The sequence below is a fragment of the Paroedura picta genome, chromosome 5 (assembly GCF_049243985.1).
Source record: "Paroedura picta isolate Pp20150507F chromosome 5, Ppicta_v3.0, whole genome shotgun sequence".
NCBI classification, from domain to species: Eukaryota; Metazoa; Chordata; class Lepidosauria; order Squamata; family Gekkonidae; genus Paroedura; species Paroedura picta.
The window spans coordinates 49,038,266-49,061,652 of NC_135373.1; the positions used below are offsets into that span (position 1 = coordinate 49,038,266).

Here is a 23,387-nt window from a genome sequence, read left to right on the forward strand (position 1 = left end):
GGAAGGTGGTTGATAAACATGTAAATTAATAAAAATGCTACATGTTACCTGTTTATATGAAAAGTGAAACCTTGAATACAAACAGGTACATTGATTTTGCCAAACCCAAACTTCAGTGCTCAACAGTTGGAAAAATGACTTAGATCCTATGGAGTTCTGTGAATGGCGTGAATGGGTAATTTTCACCAATCCCTCAAATGATGGTCCTCAGGGTACCCTCCTGGAGGCAATTTGGGTGGCAGCAGGAGGAAGCAGTCAGCAGATGAGTTCTGTGAGGCTGAAGCAAATGTTGTACAAGCAGACTCATTAGACAATTCACTTACTTTTCAAACAGAACAATAGTAAAAGTGGATTTGGGGCCAAGAACATCGTCAAATATACCTAGTCCACATTTGTCTCACATCTTCATTTCCAAGAGTAGATTCTCATGCTGAGTCATTGTGAGCTTTTTCTAGTCAAAGATCAAACAAAAAGTATCCAAATGATCAAGAATACATCATGCCACTAGGCACAATTCGTTTCTGCAGTTTTCTTTATTGAAGTGAATCCATCACTGAAATAAATATATTTCAGTGAAAGCTTCTTTGATACAGCTATGCCACACGAATTCCGCAGCTCCTATTAGAACTATGCCGTAAAGTCACTGGCATTAGAGGAATCTTATTCCAGCTCCAAACTGAATTCCATCACATATCCTAGAAGAATGAAAGAAATTGGCAGATATCATTCTGCTTCTATGATAATGTCATCTGAAAGGAAATTTACAATTCATTACACAAACACTTCTAGATACCCTGCACTTAGTTTTTCCTACAGCTAAGCAAAGACTATTGATTAAATTTCTCTCCTCCATTATGGTTGACTGAAACAATAGTCTACTATAATATGCTGAAACTACTTATATGGCTGGTGGCTAGGTGTAGCCAGTAGCAAGGAGTTACCTTTTTTCTACACTCATTAAACTTTCACCCATGCTATGCCATAATAATGCAAGTCCTAATTTAGACAAATGACTTCTTAACTGGAGCGATAGTCTAGACCAGTGGTTCTCAATCTGTGCGTCGTGACCCCGTTTGGGGTCACTTGGCCCCTTCCCAGGGGTCACCAGGTTGCCTGTCGTGGCAGCGGCAGCCGGGTGGTGGCGGGCAGAGGCGACGGCCAGCGTACAGTGGAGGAGGGCAGAGCCATGGCAATGGCCGCCTCCACACCGCCTTGTTTGTTGTGCACATGCGCACTCACACTCGCATGCTGCCCGCGAATGCGCGCGCAAGGCTGCCTCCGCCGCCACAGCCACAGCCGAAGTTGGGGTCGCCAGAAAGGTAAGGTTGAGAAACACTGTTCTAGACAATAAAATTAAAGCACTTCTCAACTCTCCGAAAACTGAGAAACCATATGAACTCAACTAACTCAAATATTTTAGATATGCTTGCAAATAGTATTTCCTTGTTGAATCCTTATCTTACACTTGAAAGCTCACGCCTTGAATAAATCTTTGTTGATCTTAAAGGTGCTATTGGACTCTGGTTTTGTTGTGCTACTACAGCAAGCTGGGTACTCATTTCACCGACCTTGGAAGGATGGAAGGCTGAGTCAACCTTGAGCCGGCTGCTGGGATTGAACTCCCAGCCTCATGGGCAGACAGCTTCAGACAGCATTTCTGCTGCCTTACCACCCTGCGCCACAAGAGGCTCTAGGCTACTCTATAGTAACACCCGAATTGAGTCATTTTCCAAGTATCCAGTTATAGATTTGGACCATCTTCCATCCTGGGCTCCAGAATACTGATTGTCACTAGAGGCATGCATTGGACATATCCAAGCCAACCCCCCCCCCAAACATTACTTTATTCGTATTTGGGGGATATTATTTAAGATGACTTATCAGAGGATTTGATTGGCTATTGATAAAGCTGAGCCTGAATAAAAGCTTAATTTATCAGCTTTTATTTGGGGATATTCAGCTATACTGATTAGCTGGGGCTATGGGAGCTGAGAGTTCCTAGCCAGGTTTGTGTGCAGTGGGGAGAAACCTCCCATCTGCATGCAGATTCTGGGGCCAGCTTCTCCCCAGCCAAGCCTTGGCAGGCTCTGTTGAGCAATTCCATTTAAACCAGACAACCCAGAAGAGGCCAAACCAAGCCTTCAGAGAGTGCTTTCTCTGCAGGATCAGCTGCTTGGAGGGATCTTTTGAAGCCTGATTTTATATAAGGAGTATATAATTCACTCCAAGTATGTATACTTCTTTTTTAAAGTTCTGATACTTTCAAATTTATGATTTTAATGTTCTTTCTTCCGTTATTTTTGTTTGTAGACAATTAGTTTATCTTGCTGATTTATTACATCTTTTATGGGTTGAATTAGATTAGATGGTGTAAATTAGATATGATTGTTCTAATTATGGTTATAAGCCACTGATGAAGTCATTGTGCCGAAATATGTTTGGCACTCTGCTTTCTTGTATCTGGCAACGTGTACCATCTTACTGTATGTGCACAGTTGTTTTCTGGTTTTGATTTGTTTATATATTAAATCTATTTGCATATTTAATTACAGTAACCCCAGCTCCACATGGATGGGGATGTGACTTGCCTTTTTTACCGACTGCAGCAGCAGCAGCGATCAAATGTCTTTCTTCCCTCACTGTACATGCAATTTTTTTCACCAACTCTTATACTTCATTGCAACGGACAAAGCGGGGTCAAGCACCACAAAGTTATAATGCTGCAATAAAGTTACACTTATTGTTCACTGCCTTGAGTGTCAATTGAGTTTAAAAATATTTTTGAGACTGTTTGTTGAAACAATTTGAAAAAAAAACCAATGCAACACCACACCTGTCTCCACTTTGTACCCCCATAGGGATACAATAGTTGAGTTCCAACCGAGCTATGTTGCCAAGTCTGAGAACTATTCCAGCACCGTAAGACCACCGGATACATTCTGCTAGCCTGCGAAGATGTGCTCTAGGACCTTCTCCTAAGAAAGGAAATAAAGCCTATGAGAATACAAGTAAAAGACATGTTCAGACCAGTGAATAGCCCAACTTTTTGTTCAAGTACAGGGAGAGGTATGTCATATATTCCTTTTCAAACACATAATTCAGCCCTACTTAAGTGCATGCCTACAAGCTTTTGGTATAACTTAGTATTGTGCAAGAGAAACTCCAATAGCTTACTAAAGGACTGTGGGCTTGATTCTTACCGTAGTTAAGGTTGCAAAGGTTTCCAGCATTAAGGAAAAAATGTGTTCGGAAGAGATCTCCAAATCCTCCACGACCAGGACGAAAAGGGAGAGGTGTATACAAATGTAGGCCACCAGCCCAGTAAGCTTCACCTCCAAGATAATCACCTAGAAGAAGAGGAAGAAGAGTTGGTTTTTATACCCCGTTTTTCACTACCCAAGGAAGTCTCAAAGCAGCTTACAATCACCCTCTCTTCCACTCCCCACAACAGACACCATGTGAGGGAGCCCTGATGGATCTCTGAGAACCGCTGTAACAGAACTGTGACTAGCCCAAGGTTACCCGGCTAGTTGTATGTGGAAGAGTGCAGAATCCAACCTGACTCTCCAGAATAGAGGCTGCTGCTCTTAACCACTACATCAAGCTGGCTCTCTCTAGGAAAGGAAGCAGGAGGGAAGCAAAGGCCCAGAGGAAAAAAGGGGTAGTGATTATCATCTAAATTTTATGCATGGAAGCACAACTTCTCTGCATCCCTTTCCCACTGCAGCCTGAAACACACACAACCTGCCCCTGGCAGAAGAGGGGCTCCTAGGAGTAGCATGAGGTGGGAGTTGGAGTACTGCTGTTGAATGGGGAGTAACTGGCAAAAACCCCCCCTATAAATAGAGATCTTTTCCATAGGATCCAACCCCAATTTCTTTCTTGCCCCCACTCCCATTTTTCCAAGGTTTATTTTCCCATACCTGGACATTTTACATTTCTAATATTATCACATTCTTAGTGTGAACTATTTCAGTTAACACAAGGCAAGCAGTCAAGCATTGTTAACTTTCCCACATTGGTTCTGCAATCAGAAACAACATTACCTCTTTGCATCAATAGTCAATGAGTAGGAAACCAACCCCCAAGGCAGCATGATATATTCTGTGATAAAGCGATCAATTACTTTGAGCCAGGAATGTTCTTAAACACAACTCAGATCAGAAGTCTACAAATACTGAGCCCTCTGCAATGTGGATTTCAGAATATGGTTGAGGATCTTCAGGCAGGATTGTATTAGGCTGAGGAGGAAGGAATTGGTCCTCTAGAAAGCACTGTTTCCTCAAGTAAGAACAGATGTTCTCTCATGCCAAAGACAGTCCTCTGAGGTTGGGGGATGGTGGTCGACCATTAGGAATACTAAGACCAGAGTTTGCCATGGGCATCTTGATTAAATATTATTTATTTATATAATAAATGAATAAATAAATAATAACAAGATTTTAGGACCAGACCTCTGTCTTGTATGTCTTTATAAAGGAGACAATGCTTTCCCATACTTTTTATTTGATCCCATCCTTATCCATTGTTCCTCTTAATATTTGTGAAACAGCCTGGGGGGTGGAACGTGTCCTGGGTGTCCGAGTTGGAAAAGGGCCAATCATGATTGGCCGTGCCCCTGCAGTTCCCGCCCTCCATCTCTGGACTCTAGCCTCTTTGCTCTCAGATGCCTCAGTGCCTCGAGCCAGCAGCAAGTAAGGAGAGAGGGCCCTGGGCAAAGGGTGGTGGTGGAGGGCCTGCTAACGAGGGCCTGCTAACTAACTGCCCAGCCCCAGCCCATCATAAGCTGCTGGGGGGGCAGATTTTAAGGCCCGTTCTTAGGAATGGGCTTTGAAGCTAGTAATTTTCATAATATCCTTTTGCCATAGATTTAAAGTTTTGACTGGAATATTTATAGATATAGATATAGATATAGATATAGATATAGATATAGATATAGATATAGATATAGATATAAATATATATGAAAAATAATATAATAGAAAATTTTTGGAAGCAGGCTCATCTTAAATCTTTTTTTCCCTAGCCAAGAAAGTTTGGGACATGTAGACAAATATTTATCTGATATTTTGTAAATTAATTTATAATAAGACCTAAAGTTTTAGCATCATTCAAGTGACATCCTAGTACCAAGCCACATTTCACAGGAACAGAGAATTGTTTTATGTCACTGGATTAACTGCTGATAGCACCTTACCTGTAATGGCCTTCCAAAACAGCTGGGGGCAGGGCAGAGCATATGGCCAGCGTCAAAGCTTGTCTTTGACCAAATTTATGTATTTATATTATATATACTAGTTTCAAAGCCCCTTTATAAAAAGGGGTTTTGAAAGGGGAGAAGGCGTCAGACCGGCAGGGAGGGAACCCCCAGCAGCCGCGCTTCGCGCGTCTGCTGGGGGTTCCCTCGGGCGGCGGTCTGACGCTGCGCGAGGCCCTTCCTCATCACGGACAAAGCCCACCTCTAGGGGGCTTAACGAATTATATAGTCCGTGGCGCCCGTGGCGCCACGGGCTGTTTAAAGATATTTAGACATTACTAAATCTAATCTTTTTACAAATATTGATGTGAACAATTTGGAACACATCTTTTAAAGGGGAAGAAGATTTAGGGTTTGCTATAAACGTTTCAATGCATTATTGGAAGCTGTGCTTAAACCACGAGAAAAGGCAAGATATAAACATTTTAATAAATACCGTATGAATGAATAAATATTCAGTACAATGGTATTATATGAATCCATGCCATCTTTATAGATAACATTAATTCTAGCATAATTTCATGTATGGAGGGGGGGAATTACTCTGATCAGCCCAGAATCTGTGAAAGAGAATACCTAAAAGATACAACAAAGTATCTGTCATTAATTTATAATATTTATTTGATAAACCAAAGAGTCTGGACAATTTATTAAAATATTTAATTGCCTTTTCAGTCTACTATTGTGTTACTAGATTGTTCAAACTTTTAACATCATCCACGATTTCAGGCATATTAATGTAATCTAAAAATATCACTTCCACAGTTGGATGATTAGATACCATTATTTTTAATAGTTTACAAAAGTCTCAATATTTTTTCTTTTTGTCCCTGTTTGTCTTTATGAATGGCTAGAAAAAACTAGGAGGAATTGATCTTTGTACGTATCTCAACAAAACATGGGGGTATTTATCATGTTATAACAAAGTATAAAAAATTCTCTCAGCTTTTTTAGCTCTTGCAATATTCCTTCATGCTTCAACATCATAGTATTCACTATTGTTTCTTTTGATTGCCATAATTTTGAATGATCTTACATATGACTTGATTCAATATGAACATGAGAAATCAGACAAATCAATCCCAGCATGATAATTAATCTATTTCATGCTTTGACAGATTTTCTTTTGCAGAGAAAGTTAGGCGCCCCATTCTTCTGCCTAAAGCGAGTTTTTTAATGTGACTGTTTTCTGATTATTGTTACCATAAAACCTAATATAAATATCACTTATGAATGTATTCACACTATAAGATGACAAAAAGCATTGTGGTATATTAATAAACACATTGGCAATCCTGGCTGTCACCAAAATAAAAGCTTCATAATAAAACCATGACTGAAAATATTTGGTGCTGCAATGAAATATGAGGAACTATGGTATGAGGTACCATGGCCACCCACAAAGCAGCAGATCCTGCAGGGATATATCCTGCATGAGGAGTCATGCTCTCTCACTGCCCTTCAGGACTTACGACGCTTGCTGCATCTCTTTCTGAGTGGTGGCTTGCTCCGTGAAGTGCCTTCACCAGAGCTGCAGAACGAGATAGTTTCTGACAGGTAATGGGGCCTCCTACCTTTGTTCTTGGAACTGGTAGGGGGAGAAGGCTCAGGAGCCACAGTGGTTGATCTCAGCTGAAAATGCTCAGAAAGCCACTCTAATGTCTGAGCAATCCCCATGAGAGCAGCTGGACTGTCTGGCACTGAAGCCGAAGAGGGAGCCAGACTGTTGTTAGACACTACCCTAACATGTGCTTTTTAGATGGGATGCCCCTGGAAGCACTTTTCAGTGGTTTAGAAGCAGTTTGACTTTATGCTTCATTGAGTCATTGAGTTCTTGTTGGAGAACTCTGAGCTAAAGCCCGCAGAGCTTTTTCCCTTGTTCACAGCACGCTTGGGAGGCATGTTATGCTGCTATGAAAATCTGCCTTAAATTAGGTTATAACCCATAAACCGTATTATAAAAAGCTTAACCAAGATTAACTGACTGCTACAGCAGGGCTTATTTATTTATACAGTCGATATTTTGTAGAACATTCTTTTGGGGGAGGGGCTACTAATAAAACCCACTCTCGCTATAAACTACAAGATACGTACCACAGAATATAAATGGTGATAAATCACCATTAAACCACAGTTACCCAACAGAGAGAGCAGAAAGGGAAACTAGCACTGCTGTAATAGATAGGAGACAAATTATAGAAGCTAAATAAGATTTAATTGCTGGCAATGCCCAAGTGGCAGTGAGTAACCAGGGGTGCTGCAAAAACTTGAAAGGAATGAGCAAAAAAGATTGCAGCTTACCCCAGTTGTTAGCCTAGCTGTTCCTGCAGCAGAAGTGAGGCAGCTAAAACAAATCATACACAAAAATAGATTGGGTGCATACCCCTGTAGCTTTCTAAGTAGAGCTACAAACACTAAACACTAATCAAAATTCCAAGCAAAATAGAGGAGGGGGTTGCCAATAACATCAGAAACTGGTAGCCCCAAGTGGGCTGTTGCATATAGCTACTGTAAGGAGAAAGGCTGTTTTTTTGTACTCCAATTTTTGCTACCTGAAGGAATCTCAAAGCGGCTTACAATCATCAACCCTTCCTCCCCCAACACCTGTGAAGTAGGTGAGGCTGAGAGAGATCTGAGAGGGGGGGGGAGTCAGGAGGCAGTTTAAAGCGGGAGGAGGTGTTCATGTTCTGCCCCTTCCCAGGTGAAGTCCATGAGAGACATGCTCAGGAAGGGGAGAGGGGGAGAAATGGCAGCGGCCAGTCCCCTAGCTTGTGGCCAAGTCCATTAAGGCAAGAGGGGAAAGGCTATGGACCCTTTCTAGAGCACCCACAGACCCCTGCGGGTCCACAAACTCCTAGTCCTAGTTCATGAATTCCTGATCTAAATTAATATAGATTGAAATAGTAAAAAAAATGCTGTATTCTTTTCATCTCTGAACAGTTTTAAGAGTAAACTCCTAACTTCATAACTTTTTTCCACACTTAGAGTGCTTGACATTTCTTGTCATAACACATTCTGTTCTAGTGTTCTGTGTTGGTACTGTGGTATTTTCCTGTTTTTGTTTCTTCCCTATTGACCTATATCAGGGATCCCAATTTGGCACCTTCAGGCACTTTTCCTGGTACCCAACAATTGTTTTTAGACTGTGGGTGGAGCCTAAAGGGACTTTAATCCAGCAAAGCTTCTAATTGGCTCCTGGAGATCTAGTTGGATAAATAGATTTCAAAACATATTGCTTGCAGCAGTCGCTGCCACCACTGGACAAGAGTCGTCACTACATGGCTGAAGGTAAGCTGTGTGTCTGAAAGGAAGTATTTTGAACAATATGTTCAGTCTGTTTAATTGTTAGGCTTATGCAGAATTTCATTTCCTGAAATTGTGACTGCTTGCAACAATCATTTTATGGTTTTGCCCGCCACTCTGTTTCAGAATTCCAAAGCTGACCACCAAGCTCAAAAAGCTTGGTACTTCAAGATGTGCTGTTCTTTTACACTATGAATGGCATTAGCACAGTCACACATTGACATAATATTCAAAGCCAGCACTAATATAGCAGGTGGAGGGGATAAAATTCTTCAGCCCAACTGAGATATAGAGCATTTCCCACTCCGTTATTTCTTACGGGACCATTGCAATATTACAATGTGATTTTCAGGAACATAACTTCTACAGTATAGCAGAACTAGCTGTACTCCTTAGACTGTTCCCTGTGTTCTTGTAACACTTATATTATTTTAAGCTACTCCGAAAAAGTCTCACCTTCACTCTGAGGTCCAATGCTGTACATATTGAATCCACGCACACTTGTTGGTCCACCAAGGTAAAATCTAAAAGAAATCAGAAGAGGCATTACAACATATAGGGAGCCACTGTTGCTGGAATATGACCTGAGAGGCCAAGGTTCAGACCACTTCCCTGCCATACAAGTATTTTTAGAAACAGGGTGGGGCTTTCCTCAAGACAGACTCCTATGCACCCTAGTTTGGAATAAGGTGCTGTTGGTTACTGGCACTATTCTCTTGATTCAAGAGAATCCCCAATGAAGTTGCTATAAGGTAAAGTTTGAGGACTCTGTAGATAAAACCAAAACAAATGCAGTCACTTGCCTGTCAGCAATGCTGGATGGTTTGTCTCGCATCGGAACCAGCATTCCACCCCATAATGAAGCTGAGAAGACCTTTAAAAGAAGCATGTATTCACTTTAAAATATATACTTTATTGTTCAGAGTAATTCTGACAAATAATGCAATGACCAAAACCAAAACCAAAATCCAAACACCTTTTACCTAGAACCAATCACAATGACACATAAGCTCTCAGCTTCACTAGAACTCTTGGTCATGCTGAATGTTACAAAAATAAAAAATAGGGGAGGGGAGCAACTATCAATGTTAATGGCTACATGAACAATTATATCCAGAAAACTGTTTTCTTTGCCACTACTGTCCTTTCCCCCCCTAAAGTTTCAGTTCATTCATTATAGTGTGAAGAAGTTATCTAGCACAGAAACTGGGGGGAGTGGGAGCATTGTGCCAGAAGTATGAGCCTCTTACACAAGTGTGAGGGTCAAAAGGCTCTCGCACTGTGTCTTTTAGCCTGGGCCCAACTGTTTCACATTGTGACTGGGAAGTTCTACCAGTACCAGAGACTGAGACAATCCAGTTTTACACCTGGAACACAGAAACCGCATGGACTTATAATTGCCTTAAAAAACCCTGCTGAACAATGCTAACTTCAAGATATCAAGAGTTTAGCCCTAACTGCTTCCTGGATCTTATGTGAATGACAGCATGATTTTTGCAGCAGGTTTCTATGTGTTTTCAAGGGCAATTTCTACAGGAGGCAGGATGTGTGATGAATGTACAGATGGAAGTTGGTAAATTTTCAAAGACGGGGTATTTTCGAAGATTGCCAGTATTTGGTAAGAATGCTTGCTGCTTATCTAATCTCCTAAACATACTAAGATATACTAATACAAGGCCCCCTATTTCTTCTACTATTCTGCTAGCCAGACCAGGAAAACACAAAACTGCAGTCCAATATGAGTTGTAGTGACCTAATATGTGTAATAAACACATGATTAGGAGAATCGATGCGGTATGGCAGTTCCAAATAATTCCATCTGGTTACAGGGCCCTCTTTTATATTGAGATTTTACTAAACTGGTTTAAGATATCAAGCAATACCTTGGATTATTCCAGTGGGTGAAGAGCAAGAGCAGTAGCAAAAAGGGGAATTTGTAAATATTGAAGCACACAGACATATTTACACTTCTCTGAAATGCTATGATTAATGGGGCTATCATTAAGACAAAACAACAGAAGAGAAAGAGGTCATCATTCTTTATGTAAATGTATAAGGTATAGCATCATTAATCACAAAATTTCCCACTCAAACTTTTTAAAATTCAACAAGAAACAATTTCCACTCTACTCATTATGAGCTTCTGACAGTACAGGTGTACTTACTGAATCCCACAGAAATGACCTATTCAATTGAAGCTCAAAGTCCTCTTTTAGAAAGCTCACATCACCACCAGTATAACCAGCCAACTCCTAAAAAAAAGCAGAATCCATTTTGAAAACATCCAAGTTAAGATCCAATTAAATAACAGAAATATTTTATAAGCCTCTGTATAGTTAATCTAATCATCCACTGTTTTTGTGTCTTAGCGCTGCTGTAAACTGAATTAAATATTCTTTTCATAATTATTTTAAAGCAACTTAACTGTGCAGGACACCCCTCTTCCACAACATTTCAACAGACACTGCCATTTGAAGTCAAGCACAAACCCCATTCTGTGCTTAGTCCAGATAACAATACCTGATTTATCTTCAGCAAAGCACCTTGTCTGGGCAAGATTGAAGATTTTCGAGAATCAACCACCATTGCATGCTATTAGGGGGAAAATCATAGAATATAAGGATATATAAGTTAGAACAGTCAACTGGGACATCCTGCTACAGATTTACTGCAAGTATGGAAGTTTCCTCTTTCAATTTATTTATAAAATCTGTTTACTGAACTCTGACACTCTAAAAGGACTGGGATGCTAAATATTACAGTTATTTCTTATTTAAATAATTTCTGGCATTCCTAGTTCACTCTTTTGCCTGAACTTCAGTGAACTGTTCTTCATTTTAAAAGCATAAACATATGACAGTCCCCTGAGAAACTGTCCTAAGATCTGCTTCTATACATGGAAATAGTTTGCTTTTTGTCAACCTAGTACCAGACATTATCCCAAAGCCCATTTCTACATGCAGTGACGCCAGTCTATACACAACTGAACTGAAAAAACTTGTTAAGTTAGTCTGGGGAAGAGTGCTTGCACTCAAAAGCTCATGCCTTGAATAAATCTTTGTTGGTCTTAAAGGTGCCACTGGACTCTGATTTTGTTTTGTTGTGCTGCTTCAGACCAACACGGCTACCCACTTGAATCTGCTTAAGGAACAGAGCATGCCTCTGCATACAGAATTATACACCAGAAAGATGTTCTTCCAGTTTCTGGATACCACTAAAACTACCAACTACTGCAAAATTTCCTTTACTGAATGATGTACCCTAAGTTGCTCTGCATGTTTAGAGACTGTGAGGAAGAAAAAGCCAGTTCTCTCACTTTATTTCATAACCCCATAGAACCCAATAAATTAGCAGTCTCTCTAACCTTTCTGGACAACAGTGATTCTAATACAGTTATTCTACATTCCACATTATTCAGCAGCAGCATCCATGGGTTACATTATTGCAAAATTCATATTCTAAATAGAAAACAAATTACAGCGACAGAAGACTTGAGTGAGTGTCCACTTTCTTCTCGAACAGAAAATGATGCCGTTCTTGCAAGGCAGCCAAGCTCTCTCCAAACACCTTCCCATTTTAACGTGTGGTTAGTCTTCCATATTGGAAACTATAAAAACAAAATTGAACTATGAAAGCAACTATTAGGAATGAGAAAAATGTATGGCAAAAACTGTTCTTTTATATTGAATCTGGTTAAGATGAATGCAATACTGATTGGTAAGGGGGCTTTATTCCCTCATTAGAGAGTCAAACTGTTTTTGAAAGATGCTGTGATGCTTGGCAGTCCTGTTGGATCCAACTCTATTAAATGAGAAACAAGAGACTGCACTGGCCAAAAGGGCTTCTGCCCAACTACATTTGGTCTACAAGCTTTCCCCGCATTTGGAGACAGCTGATCTGGCCACAATGATCCATGCAACAATAATCTCGAGGCATATCTATTGTGGCATGCTCCACAAGCTGACAACAATTTGGAAATTGTAACTGGTGCAAAATGCAGCAGCCTGTCTGTTATCAGGAGGAAGCTGCAGAGATCATACCATACTCATTTTGCAATCTTCACATTAGTAGTCTACTGGTTTCTGAGTCAAATGCCAAGTGACTTACTTTCATGATCATACCAATTATGAACCAACTTCACTTAACAAAGTAGCACCTGATAATTATCCAAAATGCCATTTCAGTCTGCCTGTAGGCTCTCTCTGTAATTGCTCACAGCCTTCCAAGAGTAAGCTCCCCTATCCCTTGCAATTCCACAAGGGCTGTAAGGCAGAACTTTTAAAGTGTACCTTCGGAGTCTCTTGTTGCTTTCTATAGTCTCAAGCACATGGATGTCTAATGGACGTTTTATTAAGATTTCTGCTGGCAGTCCTAGCATGCCAATGTTTTGTGCTTTGTAAGGTTTTCAATCTGTTACCTTACTTGGGTCCCAGTAGTCTGGGAGAAAGGTAGGCTTTAAACAAACAAAAGTATCCTCATCATTTTCCATTTGTATATTTATGGGAAGGACTGAGGCAGTAAAAGCCAACTTGAGCCATACTCCAGATGCTAGATTTGAGTACAGTAGTACTTCAGGTCTAGCTGTTCTGTGGCATACCAACACAGCTACACTCTGAAACTGACTTCCAAAGAGAAACACAAAGCACTGACTTCTAACAGGCTCTTAGCAGAGTTGACAATAGTCTACAAGGCAGGTATTGACAGCATCACTTGGATCCCTGGGAGAAAGCGGGCACAATTCTCTGTGCAGAATTGTGAGGCCTCCTGGAAGGTGGATGCACACACCACATATTCCAAGCAAGGGAGATGAGCAGCAAATGGGATTATGGGCTGGCTAAGCTTTACACAGGGGCACACAACACCTCTGTCAGGAAGCGCTCCCATCCATGAGCCCTTGTGCTGCCTGAGTGCACGTGAGGACTTACTCCTTCCTAAAGCCAACAGTGAAGATTGACAGGAAAAGTTTGGTCCTCATGGGCAGCACAAAGACATCCTCTGAACTTTCACAGTTCATGGGAACTCCAAGGAGAGGAGATCTGTATGTCAGGCAAGGCAGTTGCCAGAGGGGAAAGGTAGTTACTACTGTTGGCTAGATTTGTGAAACCCAATTTCTAGACAAATTAACAGCAAGTGGTTATTTTACCTACATTAATTTCTGTTGATACTCCTCTGTCTGTCTCACGAAGAGAACTCCACGGGAACTGCCCAGTTACTTTATACAGATTGAGAGAAACACTACAAAAAATCAATATTTAAGATTACTTCAATGAAATGCTATGAATTTAAAATATGTGCTTAAGAACGAAATCCCTTAATTTTAATTTTGGTCACTGAAGTTAAAACAGTATCCTGATGTGTAAGCCAGATCTCCATGGCATTGACTCTTGGGGGAGGGGGGGATTAAATGAAATAGTTGCCAGAAACATAGTCTTGCCCTCTCCTGCTTTAAGTGGTCACAGGATAGACATAATAATCTTGACACAATGCTTATTATTAATTGTTTTTATTTATTTTTACCAAGGTGAAACTGCAGACAAACTGCACAAGGCCTGGATTGACAGCCAGCTCACAGTTTCAACCCACAATGCAAACAATAGAACTGTCTTGCCTTTCACTATCCTAAATGTATCACTATGAAAGAACTTCAGAACAGAATATCCTTCTACTAGCTGATAACAATTAAGATGCAGATCCTCAAGTATTTAAAAACAAAACACACTGACGGCTGAAAAAACTCTCATGTGTCACTGGCATTCATAGAACAGCATTTGGAATGGCATATAGATTCATATGGAAAAATGCATTTTGGCTTATCTATGCTTACAGTTAAAAATGGCTTATCTATGCTTACAGTTAAACAAATCTCAGTCATTGATGCTGATTATAAAAACAGCAAGTTCATGGAACTGACTTTAGCAAGTTGTAGATGATGAAGAGTTTTACATGGATTATGCAAAAAGCCTGTAAATGGAAATTTTTATACTGGAATTTGCTACTGATTATGAAAATGAAAGCTGAAATCAAGCAACCTCAACAGGATTAACTAGAATCCTAATGAATTGCATCCTACCATTGTTGAACCAAGCAAAGACCCTTCCTGCAGTAACTCTTCCAGAGGAAGAAGGCTCTTTGGGATGAATGCTCACTGTTTAGCTGTGTACAGTCCAGTACATAGAGCTCTGTCAGAAGTGATCAATATTTGAAAGTATTCTTTTTCAACTGGAAAAAGAGGCAAATCAATTTTTTTCAGGTTTACTCAGGGACTACTGAATGTAATGGTTTCCCAAAAAGGATGCACAGCATTGGTGGCAGTGGTAGACAACTTATGGTGACTACTCATGGGGTAAGGCAGGAGACTAACAGAGGTGGTTTGCCATTTCCTGTACCTGCATAGCAGTTCTGGACTTCTCTAGTGGCCTCCCATCCAAGTCCTAAGCAGGGTTGACCCTGATTAGCATCCAAGAACTGACAAGTTCAGAATAGTCTGGGTCACCGAGGTCAGGGCACAGCACTAAGTATATTTTCTAAAATTCTTACTTTCTCTCAAAGTGTCCAGGCTGTGGTTTAAAGAAAGACAGTCCATATGATGTTTCCTTGGTGCCATAAGAAAACTGAAATGTCACCTTCTCAGCACGCCCAAAGATATTTGGGAACTTGAGCCCAAGTACCTATAAAGATACCACAGCAATCACAGACAAATACAAAGCTTTGCAAGAACAACTGCACAATTAAAATCTGCTTTCAAGTGGCTACAGTCCTATAAAGCTATCCTTTATTGCTCAGCAGTCATTTTTTATCTCGGAGGAACTACTTCTTCCAATGAAGGCACATTGTTACTTCTTAATTAGACACATTCTGAAGTAAAACTGTTTCCTCCTCCCTCTGCTCCCTCTGTTTCCCCATAACAGCTTCATCACAATTCTGCCTCTCTGCTCAGTCCCCATAGTTTACTCCAGACACCTGTCTTTTCTCAGCTCTCTCCATAAAGTACTGGTCTGTTTCTCCTCACAAGGTCACCTCTCTCCTCTAATTATGGAATTACTTCAAGAGTCAACTCTTCCTCCTCTTGGCTAATGGGTCCGTTACAACAGAACAGCCTGCCCAAGGCTTCTTCTGCAGCCCTTCTTCAGTGTGTTGCTTGTTGTTTCCTCCGTGTCTACCTCCATTCCCACCAACAGGTTGTTTCTATTTATGGGCCTCACTCCTCCAAGGGTCCATCCGTATGGTCCCAGCTGTTCCCTCTTCCAGCTGAGCCCCTTGTTGCATGGAACTCACAGGGCTCCTCTCCCTGGATCAGTCATCCAACTTCTTTGTAATGTTCCATAGGCCACTTCCTCTATCCTTCCTGATGGTCCATTTCTTCCATATGTTGTTGCTTCAGGTTAATTTTTTCTCCCATTCCTCCTTGTGCTGCCAAGTACCAAATCATCCAAGCTTCATAAGGATAAAGCACCAATTACTACCACCACCCATCAGTGTGGAAAATTTCATCCATTTAGGACCAGCATTGTTAAGTCTGTCAACTGAACCATTGGCAGAACAGCCTTGTAATGCTCCACTTGTAGCAGGGCCTCCACTGCCAACCTCTCTTTCCAGCACTCATGTACACATCATGCATTTTGAACAGGGCTTTGCGGAGCCTCAGGGGGAACTAATTCAGGGTATATCATAGTAACTGCCCTTTCTGTATCAACTAAAGCTAGCACAGTCTTCTCAAATAGTTGTGCTTGCACCAATAAAAGAAAGTCTACTTTCAGCTCCTGGAGATTTTGCACTGATGTTGTGAAACTACATTCCATAAAAGAGCAATCATATTGCCCTTGTTGCCCACAGGTAAAGCACAAGCCCTTTACAAAACTAGAGCCTGGTCCCTGACATCCATTAGAGCCACCCACTCTACCTTTCTCCTCAGCCTTTTGCATGAGAGGTTCACAGTAACTTTCATTTTGTTCTGCACCTGGCACACTCACATTTTCTCTGGGACCCTGCCAACCACAACTCCAAGGTGATCATTCTGACACTTAGCTCAGCCCTCACACATCCCCAATCAATGTTTCAACCCTCCTCTTTCCATTTTGCCTTTCTTTGGCTTCACCTCCAACACCTTTGAGGAAGGGGGGTGTTCTTCCTCAGTTAGGCAGACAGCTACTGCTTTGCTTGCTGTTTCCTCCACTCTCACCTTCCTTCCCACCAATAAGTTGTTTCTATTTGAAGTCCTCTGCTCAGGATATCAGCCCCACCCCTCCAACACCATGGGCATACCAATGTTGGCAAAGCTGTTTTCTCATCCAGCTGAGCCCCTGGAGGCTCCCTCTTGTGGTTTGAAACTCACAAGTCTTCTCTCTCAGCCACAGGTATATATTTTGAATTCATAAAACCTTGTCTTAAAGGATTTCATTCATTCCAAAGGAAATAAAAATCACAGGATTTTATTGGATTCCCCAGGCTTGTTTTTATTTAATTAAAAAAATGGTAAATTTTCCCTGATATTTTCTGGGTCCCCCTCCCAATACGTTCAAGATAATTAAGAAAAGTATTGACTTCCTTGTCCCCCATCCCCCCACTGCAGCCCCAAAGTATCCACTATCTAGCCTTCATCAGTGGAAATCTTCTGCAGAATACAACTTATTCATTTTAAGAAGAATTTCCTTGTAAGTAAATGTGACAAGGAAGAAATGTTTTAAAATAATGTTACCACACAAACATTTATGTGGTAAACTGGTCTATATCACATCACTGAAAACAAAGAGGCAACTATTTATGAAACAAGTCTTACCATGCTCCCTTCATTATTGCCAACCATCGTGTTATAGCTTCCAGTTAATCTTCTCAGCTCTGTGACTTCAAAAGTTATGTCTAAACCATTTGGAAGAGCATCATCTCCTAGATACACAGAGTTGAGGAGTACAGTATTCACAACAATTTTTTAAAATCCTACAGTTCCAACTTTCTAATAAGTAACAGACAGCTCGAGGTATTTTTTAAAGCAGCTTGGCGTAGTGGGTAGGAGCGCAGACTTCTAATCTGGCAAGACAGGTTTGATTCCCCACTCCTCCACATGCAGCTAGCTGGGTGACCTTGGGATTGCCACAGCACCAATAAAGCTGTTCTGACTGAGCAGGAATCTCAGGGCTCTCGTAGCCTCACCTACCTCACAGGGCGTCTGTTGTGGGGAGATGAAAGCGAACACAATTCTAAGCCACTGAGACTCCTTCGGGTAGAGAAAAGCAGCATATAAGAACCTACTCTTCTTCTAAACAGCTTCCTTCATTTCAAGAACATCTGAGATTGAGAAACAGCCCTCCCCAGCAGCTTGGTATTCAAAAGGCAGGATAATTTTCAAACTTTTGCCCCCCTGCATTATAAACTGTTTAAAATAAACTCATCCACCTTCCTGAGAAAATAAACCTTGGTATCTCAGACAGGGACGCAATTACCTTGACAAGTATCAATCAGAACTTCCACTTGTCTAAAAATTCCTAGATGAAGCAGCTTTTCACGAGCTTCATGTGATTTCCTCATGACCTTCAAAACAGATAAGGAGTTCAAATTCAAGCTTTAATAAAACAGTATGACTGAAAATACAGGAATAGTTATTTGAAAAAGGCAGGCTTTAAATTGTACTGTTAACATGCAATTCTATGTAGGGTTATGCAAAGGTTATTGAAATCGGTGGGCTTAGTATGGAGTACACAAAAGATTATCCTGGAGACTTCTAGTAAAAAGCTAAATTTTCCCTACTCCATAGTTTTGTTACCCATTCGATTTCTGCAAGATCTTAACCTGTGTGATGAGATGATTATATATTATTTTCAGAGTTGAACAACTACTGTCCATCTTTGGGTGGCTATGGAAACTGCAAATAGGTGCCTGGGATCTCTGCTGTTCTGGATGGGGTTAGCACAGGTTCATACCTTAGGGGTGCTCCTGGACCTGGGCCTCCTGTTAGATAAACAGTTTTGATTCAAATAATTACGTGTACCTAACAGCTACGCCAACAGCACAGCCCACGAGTAACACCTTAATGAAATCAGCTTTGCAGCCCGATAAAAATACGAAATGTGTGACAACACTGAGTAATTACATTGCTAGCAACAACTGAAATTCTGGATACACACATATGACTTTACTCACTGAACCTATTATTTGTTTAATACATACTTGTGACATCAAGACAGAACTCGGGTAAATCTATGCTCAGATTTGTATTTTAGGATTGGCAAAATGTAAAAAGTTTTGAATGTTTCATAAAATATGTTGCATTAATTTCACTTACGTCAATGAGATTTTTAGCCTTGAAAACATCACCAATTTCATACATAATAATGTCATCTTTAGTCCTTCCAAGCCCATCAAAGTGTACATGTTGAACCACAACCTGTAAATGAAAACTATCATCAGAATATTACCTGTAGAGATTTGACATTAAACAACCAAAAAATATCACATTAACATTCATGGTAGCTTGAGAATGTTGATTTCTGAGTAATATGTTATGAGAAGATTTTGTGTTACAACTTACATCAGAATTTGAGAAAATGTTAACTACATGTTAAGAGAAGACTTTTTTGAACCTGTCAACTATTATCTCAAACGTATTAAACAAGATAATTTAGATTAAAAAATGGATATATTTATACACAACCACCTTCACAACTTCCCTCTCCTAAAGGGAAAATCTGATTAAAATGATTCATCAGTGACACCTATACTTTTTCAGGCAAAGATCTAAGGAATTGGAGGTAGTATGCTGGTTTTGTGTTGTAGAGAAGGCAGATGTTTTCCGCATGTGGAAATGTGTGCATGTAAATAGACAACAGACTACTGTAACTAACAGCAGAAATTGTCAATTGGATGGGAGATATTACTGTTAAATTGTGTGGTTGACAGGTCTAAAAATCTTCAACTGTACCTTTACATATGTTTACCAAAGCTAAATTGGCCTTTGCTCGGAATAGGAAACAAACAAACAAACAAAAAGCTAGTCATGACTGGCTGATAAAAGAGCTCTCCAAGGGTGGCCAAACTGTGGCTTTTCAGATGTCCACAAACTACAATTACCATGAGCCCTTGTCAGCGTGCTGGCTGGGGCTCATAGTAACTGTAGTCCATGGACGTCTGGAAAGCCACAGTTTGGCCACCTCTGACAAAGTACGACAATTTTGACATGTTTTTATTTATTTATTTATTTGTTTATTTATTTGTTTATCTATCACCCTCCCTGAGGGCTCAGGGCGGTTTACAGAAAACAGGGAGGATACAATTAACACATGGTAACAGGTAACAGTAACATGCTTTATAGTTTTATAACAATGTTTTAAATATTGGATTTATAAGTGTTTTTATTGTTTGACATTTGTACACTGTAAGTTGTGTGGGTTTTGTTGCTGGCTTAAACCATTTTAATAAATCTAACCACTTCTTTGTACCAGGGCAAAAAGTACAAATCAAAATGTGCACATTGTTTCTTATCTCACAGGAATCTCTCTCAGAATGCTCACATTGCTTAAAATTCCATCAGCTTCTGTTTGAGCTTCTGGGAGCCAGCTTCTGTATGAGCTGGCCCCCAAGCACATAGTTTTTGAAACTCACACCTTTCTCCAATTCTAAGAATATGGCAATTCCAGACTTCACTCAAGAATACCAATATGCTATATTAAACCTCAAAACATGTGAAATTTCAGATTTAGTTACTCATTATAACAACTATAAGTGCCACATGCTCCTTCTTAAATTTATTTATTTATTTATTTAGATTTCTATACCACCCATTTCTTTGCAGCTCTGGGCGGTTTACATTGAACATTTTATAACTTACATGGAACGATATATAGACTGTAACATCAACAACTTTCAAATAAGGCATCAAAAGATTACAAAGCCACATTTATAACAGTGGTCCCCAACCTGCGGGCCGCGGCCCGGCGCCAGGCCGCGAAGGCCATGGCGCCGGGCCGCGGCTCCCTCTCCCCGCCCCCCCCCGCAGTAAAAAACTTCCCAGGCCGCAAGCTTGCGGCCCGGGAAGCTACTTACTGCGGGAGGGCGGGGAGAGGGAATCAGGGCTGGCCGCGCCCGTGCAGGCCGCGCCCGCTCGGCCCGATCCGCGGGCGCGGCCCGTGGGCGCGGGTGCGGCCGGGCGCGGCTTGCGGGCGCGGCCCGATCCGCGGGCGCGGGCCGATCCGCGGGCGCGGCCGGGCGCGGCCCGAAGCATGGGCATGGCCCGCGCGGGCGCGGTCCCTGCGGGCGCGACCCAATACCCTGCCGGTCCCCAGCCTAATAAAGGTTGGGGACCACTGATTTATAATATATAATGAATAAATATAATAAATATAATGAATAAATAACACAGGTGTAGCATATTATAACCTTTTTAAAAAGTCACTATGTAGTATTGGAGAACAGTTGTTTTTTGAAAAAATGACTTTACTACATTTTAATGTTTTGGATTGAAAGGTTAGATTATTTTATGTTTAAATTCTGTTAGCTTTTTAAAAATGTTAGCTTTTTAAAAAATTCAAGCATAGTTAAACATTGATTTAGAAATTGTATTTCATATGTACATAGATATGCACAAATCATTTAAATTAAAGAAAGGTTACTCACATCTTTGTTTTCCAAAATTTCCTGTTTGGCTTCTGGTTCAACTTCAATTAGTTCAGATTCTTCTCCTAATGCACCAAAATCAGGTCCACTCATTGGAAGGGGCTCCAGACTCTATGATACATACATATTCCAGAATTGTATCAGTAAAATTACTTGGTTACTGATTAAATAGCCCATTAGTAATTTCCCACAAATACCATTCTGCTTGTCTTAAACTAAAATGATATTTTAAAGATGACCTGTAAAGCATCTCTGTGTGTACAGTCACGTTAAGTCAATGTACACAAGATTCAAGTGGGTAGCCCTATTGGTCTGAAACAACAGAACAAAATTCTTTAAAACCAACAAAGTTTAATTCTGGGTTTAAGCTTTTGTGTGCATGCACGCTTGTTCAGACCAACACAGCTGTATCAATTTTATTTTTATCATATTCACCCTTGCTACACGAAGAAATTTCAGAACTTTTTTTTCTGATGTGAATATGACAGGAAAAGCCTTACATGGCCATTGCTGATGCGTTTAACACATTATGCTTCCTCTTTTTGGGGGGAGACACCTTTTATTGCCTTTTTAAAAACTCAAGTCATATGTTTTACTGCAACTTTTAAAAATCTATTTTAAACTTTTGATCTAGATTGGGCAGCTTTCCATTACTACAGCTACATTTTCATCTACTTTTTTGAGCAATAATTCAGTGCTCAACTTGGATTCCTGGCCCAGTATCCCATTGTAGGAATAGCTTAAATATTTTTTAAAATCTGTAAGAAATATATTAAGGTATGTTAACCTTCAAGGCTGGAGATGGCAAGCCAGGTATTTAATGTTAATTAACAGTAGAAAAATATCCTGTATGTTCAGCAATGAATAACAAGACTAGATAAGTGCTAAGTTCTTATCATGAGTTATGCTTCACTAAGCAAAGCAGAGAAACATTCCTGAATCAGGTATAAAATAATTTTTAATTGATTTGTCAGGACAAGAAAAATAACAGTGCATGTGTAACATGTTGGTATTTAGGTCGTGATTTAGGAGAAAGTTGGGAAGTTTTGGGAAATAACACTATGAAAATGCATCTGTATAAATACTGGTTGCATTTGGATTTCAGCAAGCTTCTGGTCTGGTGATTCTGCCAGATGGCTCTTCGATTTATAAGTAAGCATTTATTCATTGTCACAATATATTAGATTACAATTTTAAAAGCTGTGCAGCTTTTATAGCTGGCTTGGAGCTGTCTTACAAATACATCTGACAGATGTCACAGTTGAGAAATGAAGATCTTTCCTTCCCACGTAGTTTTATTGGTTCATCACCTAATTAACTGGTCTGATTACTGAGGGCGTTTAAGCCCCAAGTCACGAGCCTGGAAGCCTCCAAATGAGCCAACACCCCCGTCCTCTTGCTTCTCCTCGCCAAAACCAGCGCCGTCCGGCAGCCTGAGGGCCCGGCATCCTTGACCCCAGCTAGGGGAGCCATCCCGGCCGCTGCCGCCTGAGCAGGGCGATTCCGCGCACGCTCACTCTGCCTACGGACTGGCCCCATCTCCCGAGGCAGGAGGCGGCGGGGTGGAGCTCCGTGGCGAGTGGGACAAGGTCAGCGACAAGGGCCTCCCCCGCCACGAAACCCCTCGCAGGAGCAGCAGCAGCAGAGCGGGACGCGCCCCGCCTAGCCGCGCCTCCAAGGACGCCAGCGACCCGCTCCTTACCCGCGCATACACGGTCCCCATGGCCCCGCAGCGACCACGTCCCACGTCCCTCAGCCCCCGCGGGTGGCCTGGGATTGGTCACGCCAGGGGCAAGAAACCCCACTGCCCAGCAAACCGCTTTCTCCCACTTAGGACACGCAACTTCCGGTAAAGGATGGGAAATTGCCGCCGCTAAGATTCGAGGATCGCTCTAGCCATGGCGTCTCTATGGTGAAGCCTCGCTTAGCTTTGGAAGGGAAAGTGTGGAAGCCGCTCAGTTCGGGCCGGAAGTGCTGAAGACTGTAAGGAGCAAAATAGAAGAAAGACAAGAGAAACCCCGCGAGACGCTCTATGATGCGGTGGCGCCGCCCTTCCGACAAGGTCATGTGTCCTCCTTTCAAATGACATTTAAACGGAGGGTCTTCGAGCCTCGCCGAGATGCAAGCTGGGCTTTCTTCAGCCCAGACCAAGCCAAAATTGCTGGCCAGGAGTCAACTCCTAAGTTAAGCTACTTTAGCTACCAGGACTTTTAGTGGCCAAAGC

General features: G+C 41.2%; 1 protein-coding gene across 1 annotated transcript; it reads right to left on the bottom strand.

Moving 5' to 3' along the window:
• Nucleotides 1–514: 514 nt before the first annotated feature.
• On the bottom strand, nucleotides 515–23,042 carry SAMM50 (SAMM50 sorting and assembly machinery component). Its single transcript, XM_077337809.1, has 15 exons — nucleotides 22,866–23,042; nucleotides 21,164–21,274; nucleotides 18,837–18,938; nucleotides 17,998–18,085; nucleotides 17,337–17,443; nucleotides 15,098–15,228; nucleotides 13,708–13,795; nucleotides 12,039–12,167; nucleotides 11,081–11,152; nucleotides 10,726–10,812; nucleotides 9,364–9,434; nucleotides 9,017–9,084; nucleotides 3,201–3,347; nucleotides 2,834–2,975; nucleotides 515–695 (listed from the first exon to the last, which is right to left on the bottom strand). Exons 1-15 carry the CDS (start codon nucleotides 22,884–22,886, stop codon nucleotides 650–652), a joined length of 1,410 nt encoding a protein of 469 aa, XP_077193924.1. The 5' UTR covers nucleotides 22,887–23,042; the 3' UTR covers nucleotides 515–649.
• Nucleotides 23,043–23,387: the final 345 nt, after the last annotated feature.

What these genes read in the sequence shown, in the direction of transcription:
- SAMM50 (XM_077337809.1), bottom strand. Translation starts at nt 22,886, where the DNA reads ATGGGGACCGTGTATGCGCGG. An exon ending in CCTGGACACTTTGAGAGAAA is followed by an intron (nt 13,796 to 15,097) that starts GTAAGAATTTTA and finishes GATTTTTTGTAG; the next exon opens with TGTTTCTCTCAATCTGTATA. An exon ending in CATTGGACCTCAGAGTGAAG is followed by an intron (nt 3,348 to 9,016) that starts GTGAGACTTTTT and finishes CTCTTCTTCTAG; the next exon opens with GTGATTATCTTGGAGGTGAA.